At 46.5% G+C, this 15,155-nt stretch overlaps 1 protein-coding gene across 1 annotated transcript in view; it reads right to left on the bottom strand.

Moving 5' to 3' along the window:
* Positions 1-3,851: 3,851 nt before the first annotated feature.
* Positions 3,852-15,155, bottom strand: part of ints7 (integrator complex subunit 7) — a 92,917-nt gene continuing 81,613 nt past the window's right edge. The window contains exons 17-20 of the mRNA XM_085981271.1: positions 14,489-14,621; positions 12,650-12,748; positions 11,612-11,797; positions 3,852-10,970 (exon numbers count right to left, since the gene is read on the bottom strand). Coding sequence (XP_085837397.1) covers positions 10,680-10,970; positions 11,612-11,797; positions 12,650-12,748; positions 14,489-14,621 — 709 coding nt within the window. The 3' untranslated portion in view covers positions 3,852-10,679. The remainder of the gene's footprint in view (positions 10,971-11,611; positions 11,798-12,649; positions 12,749-14,488; positions 14,622-15,155) is intronic.

The following is a 15,155-nucleotide window of genomic DNA, read 5'->3' as shown; positions in this document are numbered from 1 at the left end:
TACCAGCAAGGCCGAGCACATCGCGCATTTGCGCTCCCTTTTCCAGCGCCTCAGCCAACACGGGCTAATCGTCAACCCGGCCAAATGCCAGTTCGGAGCAGCCCAAATTGACTTTCTCGGCCACAGAATCTCGCCAAGGGGAGCCATTCCCCTACCTTCCAAGGTGCAGGCGGTGGCGGACTTTCCCCAGCCCACCTCGGTTAAGGCGCTGCAGGAATTTTTGGGGATGGTCAATTTCTATCACCGGTTCGTGCCCAAGGCCGCCGCACTCATGCGCCCCCTCTACGAAGCCACCAGGGGCAAAACGGGCAAAGAGCAACTCACCTGGTCCAGCGAGATGGCGACAGCCTTCCACCAGACCAAAAGCGCCTTGGCCAACGCCACACTACTGGCCCACCCCATCCCGGGCGTCAAGACCGCCCTCACCACGGACGCCTCGGATTACGCAGTCGGCGCCGTCCAGCAACAATGGGTCGAAGGCGCGTGGCAGCCACTGGCATTTTGCAGCCGACAGCTGCGCAAGAACGAGCAGGCTTACAGCACGTTCGACAGAGAGCTCCTGGCCCTGTTCCTGGCAATCCGGCACTTCCGTTTCCTTCTGGAAGGCCGGCCGTTCACTGCATTCGTGGACCACAAGCCGCTCACTTTCGCCATGGCCAAAGTAACCGAACTCTGGTCCGCGCGCCAACAGAACTTCACCACGGACATCTGCCACGTCGCCGGCAAGGACAATTTGGTGGCCGATTGCCTCTCAAGACCCTCGCTCCACGCAGTGCACCTGGGCGTCGACTACGCCAGCATGGCGAGAGACCAGGCTGCTGACGCGGAGATCCAGGCCCTCAGGACGTCAACTACCAGCCTCACCCTGGCTGACATCCACTTCCACGCAGCCGGCACAACCCTCCTGTGCGACGTCTCAATCCCCTCACCTAGGCCGGTCGTTCCATCCACCTGGCGCAAGCGAGTTTTCGACATCATCCACGGCCTCTCACATCCAGGGATGCGTGCGGCTCAGAAACTTATGTCCGCCAAGTTCGTCTGGCCTGGACTCCACAAGGATGTGAGAGACTTGACCAACACATGCGTGCCGTGTCAGCGCGCTAAGGTCCAGCAGCACACCAAGGCGCCATTGGAGTGTTTCCCGGTGCCCGAGAGGCGTTTCAACCACGTCCACGTCGACCTGGTAGGCCCCTTGCCGCCGTCGCACGGTTTTACACACCTGCTCACGATCGTCGACCGCACCACCAGATGGCCCGAGGTGGTTCCCCTCGCCTCCACAACCACGACCGACGTCGCGCGAGCATTCGTCGCGACATGGGTGGCCCGGTTCGGCGTGCCGACCGACATATCCTCGGACAGAGGCCCCCAGTTCACCTCCCACTTGTGGAATGCCATCATCGCTGGCCTCGGCACCAAGTTGCACAGGACAACAGCCTACCACCCGCAGGCCAACGGGCCCTGCGAGCGCTTTCATCGTTCTTTGAAAGCCTCCCTCCGCGCCAGCCTGGTCGACACCAGCTGGATCGACAAACTACCCTGGGTTCTCCTGGGATTGCGTACTGCGCCCAAAGAGGACCTCCGCGCCTCTGCGGCCGAGATGGTCTACGGCCAACCGCTCAGAGTACCAGGCGACTTCCTCCCCCTGACAACGGAGCCGTGGTTGGCCGCCAGACAGCTTTCCCTGCACCAGGACGCGGCCCAGCAATTTCGTCCAGTGCCCACTTCGCAACACGGCCCGCAGCCGTCCTACGTGCCTCGAGACTTACGACATGCGGAGTTCGTCTTCGTGTGCCGGGACGCGCACAGAGGCCTGCTGCAGGCACCATACACCGGCCCCTTCCCAGTATTGGAGACGGGGGACAAAGCTTTTCTTATCAATGTCGAAGGGAAGCCGGACCTTATTTCAGTAGACCGCCTCAAACCGGCGCACCTGGACCTCAGCTTCCCGTTTCGGCCGGCTCTTCCCCCACGGTGGGGCAGACCTCCCGCGTTGGCGGCGGCCCCACAAGAGGACCAAGACACGCTAGAACCTTACTTTCCGGCCACCGCCCCACCTTCGCCGGCAGCCCGTCCAGCCAGCCCACCGGCAGACCAGCCGATGAACCAACCGGCCGACCTCCCAGACAGCCCTCCTCACACGCCAGATGGCTACTACAGCCGCTTGGTCAAACCTCCGCAGAGACTGACTTTTACAGTTAACGAGGATTCTGGGGGGGCGTATGTGGCGTTGCCACATTGGGGAAACACTGTGTGTATGTAGATGAACCTGTATAATCCCCTTTTAACTGCTGTATTCCCCTCCCCCCGCAAGACAGTTGCAAGCTGAGAGGAATAAGGCACGTTCAGACTTGCCTGCTGCTGATAGAAGGAAAACCAATCAGGTTCCAGCAGGTGACCAATCCGTGAGTCATCACAGGTTCGCGGGCTTCACGAATTGAGTACTGTATTGTGAGAGTTGGAGTAAAGACCTATTTCTTGTAGCTCGCTGTGTTGCCTATTTCTTTACGCGGGAGACCGTAGTCCCCCACAATATACACCAATTGGAGGTAGATATCTGGTATTGTATTTAACAGTATTGTGGAGAGGGAATGGAGTTTAGCTGTACTTAGGTGAATCCTGCCCTTTGATTGCAATGGGGGCAAGGGGGTGGAGGTGGGCTATGGTAGCATTGCGAAATGGTCCTGGGCTTGGACAGTACTGGGGTCTTGGTGTTTAACAGTACTACACTAGGGCTGCTGGAGCTTGGCAGCATGGGGGGATCCTTCGATCTGCAATCACAGTGGACAGGTATCTTGGGGTTCGGCAGAACTAACGTTTGCCACAATTGGTGGGGTGGGGGGGTGGGGAAGGGAGGGGTTGGATGTGAGGTTTGGCTTGCTGGTAGATTCTTGGGATCTGTCAGCAATGAAGAGAGGCATGGGCTAGCCATAACGGGTTGGGGGTTGGAGAAATCCCGTGTGTCAGTTGGTTTGTGACTTTCTAATGGATCCTTGTAAATACTGAATTTGGTGTTTTGTAATTGCTTCCTGGATGTGTATCTATCAGCCTATGGTTTCCTCACAGCTGTAAGAAAATGCAGCCTTCGGTCACCTGAGGAAGAGAGTGTTTGAAGACCAGGACCTCAAACCCAGCACTAAGCTCATGGTCTACAGGGCAGCGGTGATACCCGCCCTGCTGTATGCCTCAGAGACATGGACCATGTACAGCAGGCACCTCAAAGCACTGGAGAGGTACCACCAACGCTGCCTCCGCAAGATCCTGCAAATCCATTGGCAGGATAGGCGCACCAATGTCAGTGTTCTTGCTCAGGCCAACAACCCCAGCATCAAAGCTCTGACCACGCTCAATCAGCTCCGGTGGACGGGTCACATTGTCCGTTTGCCTGATACGAGACTCCCAAAACAAGCGCGCTACTCGGAGCTCTGGCACGGCAAGAGGGCCCGAGGTGGGCAGAGGAAACGCTTCAAGGACACCCTCAAAGCCTCCTTGAAAAAGTGTAACATCCCCACCGACACCTGGGAATCCCTGGCCCAAGACCGCACAAAGTGGAGGAGAAGCATCCGGGAAGGCGTCGAACACCTCGAGTCTCTTCACCGGGAGCAAGCGGAAGCCAAGCGCAGGCAGCACAAGGAGCGCACGTCAACCCAAGCACCCCACCCGGCCACCCCTTCAACCACCGTCTGCCCCACCTGTGACAGAGACTGTAGGTCCCGCATTGGACTCATCAGTCACCTGCAAACTCATTTTTAATGTGGAAGCAAGTCATCCTCGGTTCCGAGGGACTGCCTAAGAAGAAAATGTAATCATTCTAATTACTACAGTACTAACAAAACACAGCTAGTATTTACAGCTTTCAAAATTCAACTGGTTTGTTTTTATTTGAAAAAAACAAAATAAGTGTGCGATAGACAGCTGTTAGCAATTCGAATCTACATTTTTCCAACAGTGAACATAACACAGATGATAATCAGGTGCGATAACTAAAGTCTGCTTGCTTCAAAATCCAACATTAAAAACATGAATTCAATTACAATGAGGAAAGACAGTGTTTCTCTTAGCTTAAATCACATCATGAAGTTTATACAACAGAGAAAACAAAAACATTAGGTGTTTCTCACACACAGACTCTCTATTAAAAACACACAGCCTCACTTTTTTTTTATTTTTTATAAACGCAATATAAATATTACCTTAATAAGGCTTTTAAAATTTTTCCTCTAGCATTTCTTGAAATAATTTTGAAAAAGTTGTGAGCAGAAACTGCTAGAGGCTAAATAAAAATATTCCATCATTACAGCTGACTGATGTGTCCCGGAAAAAAACACACGTTTAGACTTTACAATTTAAATTTAGCTCATGACTAAATTCTGGGCAAAAATATTAAGTCCAAGCCAGGCTTTTGGGAGAGGCCGAAGCCCTCAAGTAAAAATTTTAAAAAAGGCATTAAAAGATAGAAATGACAATTCAATGGATAAATTTAATCACGTTAAATGGAGCTGAGCCCAAGATCAGATCAGCCATGATCTCATTAAATGGCGGAGCAGACTCGAGGGCCAAATGGTTTACTCCTGCTCCTATTTCTTATGATCTTTCTTATTGTGAATTTAAAAAAAAAGTTTTGTTTAAACCCTTATTTTGGACAGAACTTACCAAGAAAAGAAATTATGGAGAAAAAAAATCTGAAAGCATTTTAAGCAATTTGTGGGAACCCAGTGGACAGATTGCAAAGAGCATCAAGCTTACACAGACACAGCCCATTTTAAATGTGGACAAAGGAAATTAAAATACTAAAAAAATGACACAAAATCAGGACAACAGGACGTCAAGTTGTGCAGATAGGAAATGTGTGTAGACATAAAATTAGATAGATAGATATCCAAGATTATGAAACCAGTTCAATAATTTCTGGAAGTTACAAGCTGACACATGTCAAGAGGTGAAGATAAATGAAGGATTATGATTCAAAAAAACGAATCCTTTTAAGGTAAGGCATATAAATGTAACAGAGATCCAACTGGAGATATTGGGTGCTAAAATCCATTGGCAGCTGCCAGGATCCAGAAGTATTAAGCACTACATTCATCGGAAATTTATATTTGTCTCATGTATGTCTGTAGACAGTTAGGTTACTCATTACCAGATTGTAGGAAATGGCCTTTACATAAAGAATGATGTTCCATTATCTCAACTGCATTTTATCTGAATAAACTGCATAAATCTGAAATTTATAAAACTTCAAATTATTAATTTCCAGAATTTATAATAAACCAAACATAATTTAATGTCCTGTGATTTAAAAAAAAAATAAAGTAAGGTCACCTGGGTCTATGGCAGAACAAAATAATACGTGAAATTAGTTTGAGGAGAGGCTTGTTTTAAATCTGGCTTCATGACTCAAGGACAGGAAGATTTGTTTTTTCTAGATTCACCTCCTGTCTCTCCAAAGCCTCCCCATCACCTACAAGGCACAAGTCAGGAGTGTGCTGGAATACTCTCCACTTGCCTGGATGAGTGCAACTGCAACAATACTCAAGAAGCTCAATACCATAGAGGCCAAACTGTCCACTTGATCAGTAGCCCATCCACCACCTTAAACATCTACTCCCTCCACCACAGGTGTACCATGGCTGCAGTGTGTACTATGTACAGGATGCAACTTGCCAAGGCTTTTTCGGCAGAACCTCCCAAACCGGCGACCTCCACCACCTAGAAGGACAAGGGCAGCAGGTGCATGAGAATAGTATCACCTCCAAGTTCCCTCCCAAGTCACATATCTTTCCGACTTGGACATGCATCACCGTTCCTTCATCATTGCTGGGTCAAAATCCTGGAACTCCCTACCTATCAGCATCATGAGAGCACTTTCACCATACTGACTGCTGCATTTCAAGTGAATCCATCAGCACCTTCTCAAGGGCATCTAGGGATTGGCAATAAACGCTGGCCTTGCCAGCAGCGCTCACACCCCAAGAATGATTTTTTTTTTTTAGAAGATGGAGTTCAATGTGGGGAAATGTAAGGTCAGACACTTTGATCAGAGAAAGATAAATCTGAATATTTTCTTAATGGTGAAAGACTAGAAGCTGCGCAGGAGCAACGGGATTTGGGCGTCCATATTCACAGATCACTAAAAGCTAGTGCACAAGTACAAACAGTAATCAAGAAGGTTAATAAATGTTGGTTTATCTCAAAGGGGCTTGGAAAATAAAAGTGAGCAAGTAATGCTTTAATTGCAGAGCCTTGGTCGGACCCCAATCTGGAGTATTGCGTTCAGTTTTGGCCAGTGCACCTCAGGAAGCATACCCCTCCACCTTGGAGGGGGAAACAACACAGATTCACCTGAATTATACTGGGGCTTAAAGGGTTAAATTATGAGGCCGGGTTGCATAAACTTGGATTCTATTCCCTTGAGTTTAGAAGTTTGAGGGGTGATTTAATCAAGGTGTTTAAAGTAATAAAGGGATTTGATGGGGTTGATACAGAGAAACTATTTCCTCTGTGGGAGAAATCCAGAACAAGGGGGTTTCAATCTTAAAATTAGAGCTGGGCCATTTAGGAGTGAAATCAGGAAACACATTTTCACACAAAGGGTGGGACTCTCCCTCAAAAGGCTGTGGGATTCTGGGTCAATTAAAATTTTCAAGACAAAGATCGATTTTGTTAGCTAAGGGTATCAAGGGCTAAGGTGGGTAAATGGAGTTGAGGTACAGATCAGCCATGATCAAATGGTGGAGCAGGCTTGAGGGGCTGAATGGCCTACTCCCGTTCCTATTTTTTCACCCCTCTCTCCATCAACACTGGTCAGGACAGTTAGGCACGGTATCATCTGCTGGATGTTCTTTTGATAAGTGTGGGACTTCGCCCCACCCATTAAATCTGTATCAATTCATAATAGAATTGTGTGTTGTAATGTGATCAACTCAAACCCTAGTTACTGCTCGATCCAAGTTCATAATCCCTCCGAATTCAAAATTAACAGATAGAGTAAACCAAACAAAACCATAACTAAAAAATAAATCCCTAGCCAGGCTCACAATCAAACTGATTTGCTAAGAAATTTAGCTTAGTTAGAACCAGTTAAATCACGTATTGGGCTCAATTTTGCCATTGGGGGCGGACTGGGGGCGTGTCAGATGGTCGTCGTGTCAGGATCCCGACTCCGATGTGAAGTGGGACAAAAGTGCGATTTTGCCCTAATTGGGCACTTGATTTCCAGCGTGTGGAAACCCCTGGCCCAATGAGCCTTTTCATACAGAAAGTCGCCTCCGATGACATCATCAATGCTGCTGGATTTAAGGCCTACAAGCAGCCTTGCTTCTTTTACAGCCTTTAAACTTTATACTCATTATTCTGAGCACTTCCTTCACCAATTATGTCCACCAGTAGACCAAAGTGTGCTCCAAGATTCGATGAGGCCTCCCTCCAAGCTCTGGTGGAGGGAGCAAGAGCAAATAAGGAGGTGCTCTTCCCTTCCTCAGGGAGGAAAAAGCCTCCCCAGCAGACTGAAGCTGTGTGGCTGCAAGTGGCCCAAGAGGTAAACGCAATTTCTATGTGCAGCAGAACCTGGCTGCAGTGCAGGAAGAGGTTTCATGACCTTCTCCGCACAGGAAAAGTGAGTATGACATTCCCATCACCCTCAATCTGATCCCCATCGCCTCTCATCACCGGCACTCTGCTTTGCCAACCTCTTCCTCCACATCCCACTTGACCTTTACATCCCTGCACCCTTACCCATTCCCTCTCTCTCTATGGTCACATTCACTTAACTATTCGACCATGCAGCCCACACACTCCCTATCACTGTGATGCAATGACAACAACTTACAACACACAGGGAGGGCCTTTTGTCTCCTTCTAGGCATCTATGCTATGGATTCTCTACACTCAATCCTTCATTTTCACTCAAACTCCACTTGTGTCCCTCATTGCAGGAAAAGTGAGCCCACAATAAGAGGGAAAGAGCGAGGACAGGAGGAGGGCCACCCTCAGTAGCCCAGCTCACCGCTTCGGAGGAGGCAGCCTGGAGATCGCCAGAGTGGAGGACGATTCGCAAGTGGGGGACGGACAGACGGGCGCATCACAGCAAGCTGGTGACAGAATAGTTTAGCACCTCTCTCACTGACATTGCATGAGTGACTGATAATGATTCTGATGCTCTAACAGATTGACTTATGATCATCTGCACAATTCAATGTGCATGCAACCTTTACCTCACATCTCTAACTTTTTCCTTTACTCCCCCACAGGACCATCGAGAGCTCCCATCCCCACTGTCTAGGAGGAACAGCCTGAGCTTCCAGACTCCTCAGAGGAAACTGCAACCTCTGAGGGCGCAGCATCAGCAGAATTCAGCGCACCCAGCACCGACACTCACACCTCGGTGGGACCTTCGTGAGATAGAGTAGTGTTGTCACCTGGTGTATCACAGGTCACAAGTGAGCATCAGCAGATGGTGGAGACAGGGACAGCAGTGGAGAGTCCTCGTCGGAGGGCGCAGGACGATCCCAGCTCGGCTCAGCTGCATGTCGAGCCTGTGCCTCTGGGTCCATCCAGAAGGAGAGCGGTGCTGGAACTCCAGGAACAGGTGCAGGAGTCTCTGGCAGGTATTGTCTCCAGGGTCGCTGCAAGTGTGGAGCGAATGGAGGAGTCCATCGCAAACATGAGCAAAGCCTTTGTGGAGGCATTGGCGCATGAATGCATCACCACGGAAAGGATGGCAACCTCCGTAGAAAGGCTGGTTACGGTAGAGGAGAGGATGGCTACGGTAGAGGAGAGGATGGCTACGGCCATGGAGGAGCTTAGTCGCCAGGGTATTGAAAACATGGTCATTGTTCAGAATAGACTGACATCTCTTGAGGAGCGATGGTCAGCTATTGAGCATAGAAACCAGACCTTCACTGGAGTAGGACTTCCAGTGCAGAAATGGGTCCTCATGGCCCCCCTGAAGTGCAGCAAGGTGCTGTCAAGCCACTTGCTAGCTCTGAAGTAGGGCTGACCCATGAGAAGGATGTTGGCGGCAGACAAGGAAGTGGGGGCTCCTCTCCAAGCGCTCACATGACCATGCCACTGCAAAGCACTCGGTCAGAGCCCCATCAGAGTCCTCCCCCAACTGAGATGGGCATCTCAGCCCCTGCACAGCCGCAGGAGAAGCGGACTGTTGCTAAGCCCTCACAGGTTCGCAACCCCAGAGGACGGCCGCCAAAGATGTCAAGACAGGAGCAGCAAGAAAGTGAGCAAGGGGCCTCCACATCTGCTGAGGCCACAGGGGAAGCACCACGTAGGAGCACGCATAAGAGGAAGATAAAGCACAAGTAGTCACAAGGGTAGTCACTTGGGTGTTCTGTTGTATTGATTTTTGACAAGCCATCCTTGAATTGTTATGATAAACAGATTTGATGACAAGCTGTTGAAGTTGTGGCCTGTGTCATTTCGCAAATGGGACTTCCACATTGAGGGCTATGGGCGACTTGCAATTGTCAGTATGGTGGTCAGAGTGATAGGAATCCACAGGTTCTTGTCCATTGTCGATGCTCTGGTAAGAAGGTGTGAGGCAAAAGTGTTTGATTGTGCAGGCTAAGCAAATCTGGCCAACATGGGTGCATCCCTTGCATCCCGGGCAGCAATGTGGTCGTGCGCTGGCGCCTACTGGCCTGTGCAGCTTCAGGTGGGTGAGCAGCAACTTGGCTCTCCTGTTGTTGCTCCTGCTGTTGGTGGTGCTGTTGTTTAGGGTTCTGCTGCTGCCGCCACGTCTGGTCTTCATCCGAATCTGATGTCCAGGAGGAAAGGAAATAAATGGTTCCCAAGATTCTGGTATATACCTCAGTTGAGAAAGCGCTCAGTCAAGGTGGGGAGAGGGGTTTCCCAGGAGGTCACACTGGAGATGGGTGTCAGGCTCCAAACTTCCACAACAATGAGTAGGCCTGCTAAAAGTTCCCCCAGACCTGAGACAACAAAGTTCTGCCGCCTGCAAATGATCATTGGTGAAAACTCCTTTTTAATGGTGGAGCTGCAGCTGTTAATAAGCAGTCCACTTGTGAGGCCGCCAGGATTAACTGGTGTGTTCCATGGAGACGTGCAGGATGGGGGAAATGTGTTATAATCAGAAAGGCCTCTCAAAATGGGATTATAGAGGCAATTAACTGGTTGTTAAGGGCCTTTCCCGCCTCTTGGAGGCGGGATGGAAACGGGGTCTGAAACCATGAATGTGGGAAAATTGCTCAGACGGGATCGGACCCACCCGCCATTTTTTGCGATTTTGACAACTCGCACGCCTCCAAACCCGCCTCCTCAAGCCTGGTAAAGTCGAGCCCATTATTCTCTAAACTCCCTATTTCAGAATCAAAGTGCGCAATCTAGTTCAACAGACCTGTTAGCTGATCCAAAGAGCAGCACTGGCAGTGAAAGCAGAGGAGTGGTTTTTGTTTGTTTTCTGGTGGACAGGGTAGAAAGGGTTGGTGAAGAGAGCAAGATGAAACTTAGGTTGGAAAACAAAAAAAAACCTCCATTAATCTGGACTACAAACTGAATAATACAATATTAGGGAATATAAAGGATACAGCACATCCCCGAAGTTCCCCAACACTATATTATGTTGCACGTCTGATATTTGGCAAAAGTCTTCGTTACCTTGCAAAATGTTCTCACACGCGGTCTATTTCCTATCTATAAATGATGCATCATTAAAATCGGCAGAGTGCATTCCTCTGCAGCTGTGACTGTTGTTGCGACTGCTGTTGTTGCTGCTGCTGCAGACGTAACTGCTGTGAGAATGGATCCTCCATGGATTTGATAGCAATGGTAGTTTTGGGTCCTGTCTTCCAAATGATACCATTAGAGTCAACAACAGAGGCTTCAACAGTAACATTGTGGTTCCCAAGTGCAGCAAAACACAACAGGAACTGAGTGCTGAAGTAGTCATTATGGGGCTCCACCCGCTGCTCCATTTCATTGGTCATGTTCTCCAGCAATACCTGGGAAATGGACATAACAAGCAATTTAAACCCATACCACATCAGTCAGCATTATAAAGTTCATAAATTATACTGAAGTTGTAACTTCAGTTGGCTCTATAAATCTAAAGTTTTAACAGTCACAATTATGCATCCAGTTTTGCGATAATAGACAATCACGGATCATTGTGAACAATCTATCAAGTGACAAATGGACAAAAGTTCTAAATACACAGCTGCACTACATACAGTAGTAACAACTATAATTTTATCTTGAAGTAAATATATTCACATTTTCAGTAATGTACAACAACGCTTAAAGACCAGGTTAAGGCTGCACAGGAAGACGCAAGACATCAAACTGTGCTCTAACCTGTAAAATATAATCACCAATGGCTACGTTAATCATTAATGTAAAATGAAAACTGGACTGGTGTTCTATTCCCAAACACTTTCCACTCTAACCCTAATAATCTACAAGAACTACAGATATTAGTTAGCAATCACAACCACAAACACGTTCTTTACAAAAATTAATCAACATTCACTTTTTCACAACTCATTACACAAAACAGTGTTTCAAATATTAGGTTATCAATACTGTACCATGCTCGAGCCCATTTAGGATGAATGCAAATTTTTAAACTCCATGGGGCAGTTACCTTGTAATCTTGCACACCCTTGCTCTGTAGTGAGGAAGAAACATTTAGGCAAACTGCCTGAATCCTGCGGAAAAACCCAGGCTTTGAGCCATGCTGGATAACTCCTTCCACCTTCAGAGCTAGTTGCTGGTTATTCTGCACTGTGATTGGTTCAGTTGGAGTGCGGGGTGAAGGTGACAGTGCCAACTGCAAAGACATTAGAAAATATAAATTAATTGCAACTGTAACTACCCTTTGGAAAGCTTAAATCAATAAAAAGCCTGTACTAATTTTTCATATCTCAGTTGGCTTAGAAGTTAGTCCAAAGCACTGATTTCTGGGTTATTCAAGAGGAAGAGAATATAATTAGAAGCAGCCAACAATAATTTCAGAAAGGAAGATTGTGCTCGATAAACCTGATACAGTTCTTTGAGGAGATTACAGATATGGTGGATGGGGGAAATGCAGACGATGTGGTGTACATCGACTTTCAGAAGGCCTTCGACAAGACACCACATGAGACATCTGGAAAAAATTAAGGGGCATGGAATTAGGGAAAAAGGCAGAAAATTGGATTAAAAACTGGTTAGAATGGAGGATTCTGTTCTGGGACTGCTTACGTTCTTTGTGTACGTCAATGACTTGGATACAAGGCCAAAGGGAGTGGTGTCCAAATTTGCAAATATTACTAAAACAAAAGACATATAAAATAATTCTGAGGGCCAAAGGAAGCTTCAAGAGGATATTGATAAGAAGTTGGAATGCCCAAAAAAGTGGCAGGTGAAATTCAATGTCAATAAATGTGAGATGCTACATTTTGATTAAAAAAAAATAAAAGTAATAATTATATTTTGAATATGGCAGGCTGGGTGACGTGGACAGAGAGGAAGAATGAGGGAAGCGAGGAGTTCTAAACTGAGAAAGTATGAGTTACTTAGGACCTAAAATTTTACTTCAATTAAAAGGTTTAAAAAATCACTGCAAAATCTGAGGAGGAGCCGTCCAACAATGTCTTCAAGGTCAGAAGTAAAAATCAGAAAGTTCCTTTAACAGACATACCTTAATGCTGGTAGACTGAAGCTTTTGGAAGAAATATCTCTGAAATGACAAGGGGACCTTCAGCAAGGAAATGACAGCCCCACATAGGCACATGGTGTGCTGGAATCAAATGACAAGATCAATAAGCATCATACTGGCTGTAAGAAAAAGCTCAGCACATGACACTTTAATTGTATAGGTTAGTTACCCTAATTATCTACATGTAGATAATTAAATAGGTTTATTACCCTGCAAAATTACCGTGTATGTTTTTTGAAAGCTAAATTAAATTAATAAGGTCCCCGCCAATGTTTTGCCCGGTGTTTTCCTCAATTTCTCCCCACTCCTGCCTGCCTCCTCCTCCATCCAATTATTCAGCTGCGTGCTAAATTCTGCTTGACCTGAAGAATGCACTTGGTCGACTCCATATGTGCAAAACCATAGAAGATCAACTAGTATATTATACATATTTTCTGTTTTGTTTGATTAATAAAATTAACCTCAGGCTGTTTAGGCGAGAGTCTACTGCAAAATAAAATTAAATGGCATGAAGATTAAAGTAATTTTTGCCAAACATTTTTATTCCGGAGGTCAATTATTTTAATATTAAACAGAAATACTACATGCTTTAACTAGTTAAAAAAATGCTCATATTATTGACATTGCTCCTGATAACCACCAAAAACATGGTGCTGTTGAAATGTGACTCCCAGAAAAATTTTCAGCTAAGAGGGTAAAAAAGAAAATGTCTGTGGACATACTGGCCCAGGACCAGGACACCAGAATAACACATTACAGACATTTTACAACAGTCTCAGTAGAGAAAGAATTAATTTGCACTTCCAAAGTGCCTTTCATGACCTCATAACATCCCAAAGAGCTTCATAGTCAATGAAGTACTTTTGAAGTGTATTCACTGTTGTAATGTAGGGAAACGTGACACCACAAACAGCAATGAGACAAATGACCAGATAATTTGATTTGGTGGTGTTGGTTGAGGGATGAAAGTTGGCCAGGACACCAGGAGAACTCCCCTGCTTTTCTTTGAAAAAAGTGCCATGGGATCTTTTATATTCACCTGAGAGGTCAAACAAGTCCCCAGTTTAATGTCTCAACTGAAAGACGGCACCTCCGACAGTAAAGTATTCCCTCAGTACTGCACGGAGGTGTCAGCCTGGATTATGTGCTCACATCTGTGGAGTAGGGCTTGAACACACAAGCTGACTCGGAGGCATGATCAATGTTCCCCGTAATTCTTTTTGGGTGCGCGGCCCATTTAAATTACCGCGTATACATGGTTTTTGTCATTAGAACGCCATGGAGCCGGCTGCACGGGACCTGCAGATCACTGCGAAACAGGACCATTGGACATGATTACTACCACTGAGCCACGGTTGATACCTGAACAAACATAAATGAGCTCCACTGATGGTCTAGTGGATCTCTGTTCTGCTGAGTTTGCAGGACTATCTGAGATTTGATGCTGGAAAGTGTCTGCTTGGGTATAGTGGGGAGGATGGGATCAGGCTTAAATGTATTTCTCCACTGGTCAAATTATCTGCCAACACTCATTGTTCAGGTTCATACATGAAAGCCACTTGGATGAGGTACTGGAAGGCTGCCAGCGCCCACATAACCGTAACCCAGGTTAAGTCACCATATTCAGGGAGAGAAAAAATATGGAAGAAGGACAACAGTGGGTGGAGAAATTAAACATTTTCAGCCTTTTGAGGAGCTGAACACTTTTTCACAAAACAGAGGCATTATATTAGGCACAATACTGTCACAATTTATTATTGAACAATAGATGGACTCTCAACACTACAAATGTCCTCACCGGCTGCAACCTACTGTACTTACCAGGTAGGAAACAGGAGGATACTTTCTGCTGAGAGACTCGACGTCCTCCAGCACCTGAGCAAACACAAACAGCATGCTTCTTTCATACTCGCTTTCAGCATGCACATTTCCACTGCATCCGTACTCTTGGAAACTGCAGGAGAGTCAATTAAAACAAATCACCTTGAAAGCTTTGAGCAGCAATATATTTAGATTTTATCCATGTCAGTTTATACATACTGTTGTCCATAGTTTACCCACTATAATAAGGCTATTTTTAGATGCATGCAACAGAACTAAATGGGAATGGCTGCAATTTTATGTGGAGCACAGGAGGAGGGTTACAAATAGCTATGTAGGCCTGCTTCATTACTGAGATAAACATAGCATCCTCACTCCCATTATTGTTCTGCAGAGTCTTTTCTCTACACAGCTGGCTTCATGATCTAAATAAAATAAAATTTGTGTGATGGATAGGGTAGATGCATTGTGCACCGAAGCAAAAAGGAAATAATATAATTATAATTTTAAAATAACTGAGGATGCCCTGAAAAATTCTAGCAAGATTGGTTCACAACAAAATCCGCTATGTATTGTACTATTTCATCTAGAGGTAGCAAAAATGGTATTTTCATTCATTTTAACATAATTTTGGCAATCATTTTATATGAAAATCCAGAGAAATGTT

The sequence above is a fragment of the Somniosus microcephalus genome, chromosome 3, assembly GCF_052327205.1.
Source record: "Somniosus microcephalus isolate GS21.2 chromosome 3, FLI_Smic_1.0, whole genome shotgun sequence".
In the NCBI taxonomy this organism is placed as follows: Eukaryota; Metazoa; Chordata; class Chondrichthyes; order Squaliformes; family Somniosidae; genus Somniosus; species Somniosus microcephalus.
This window is presented reverse-complemented; position numbering and strand designations above follow the sequence as displayed.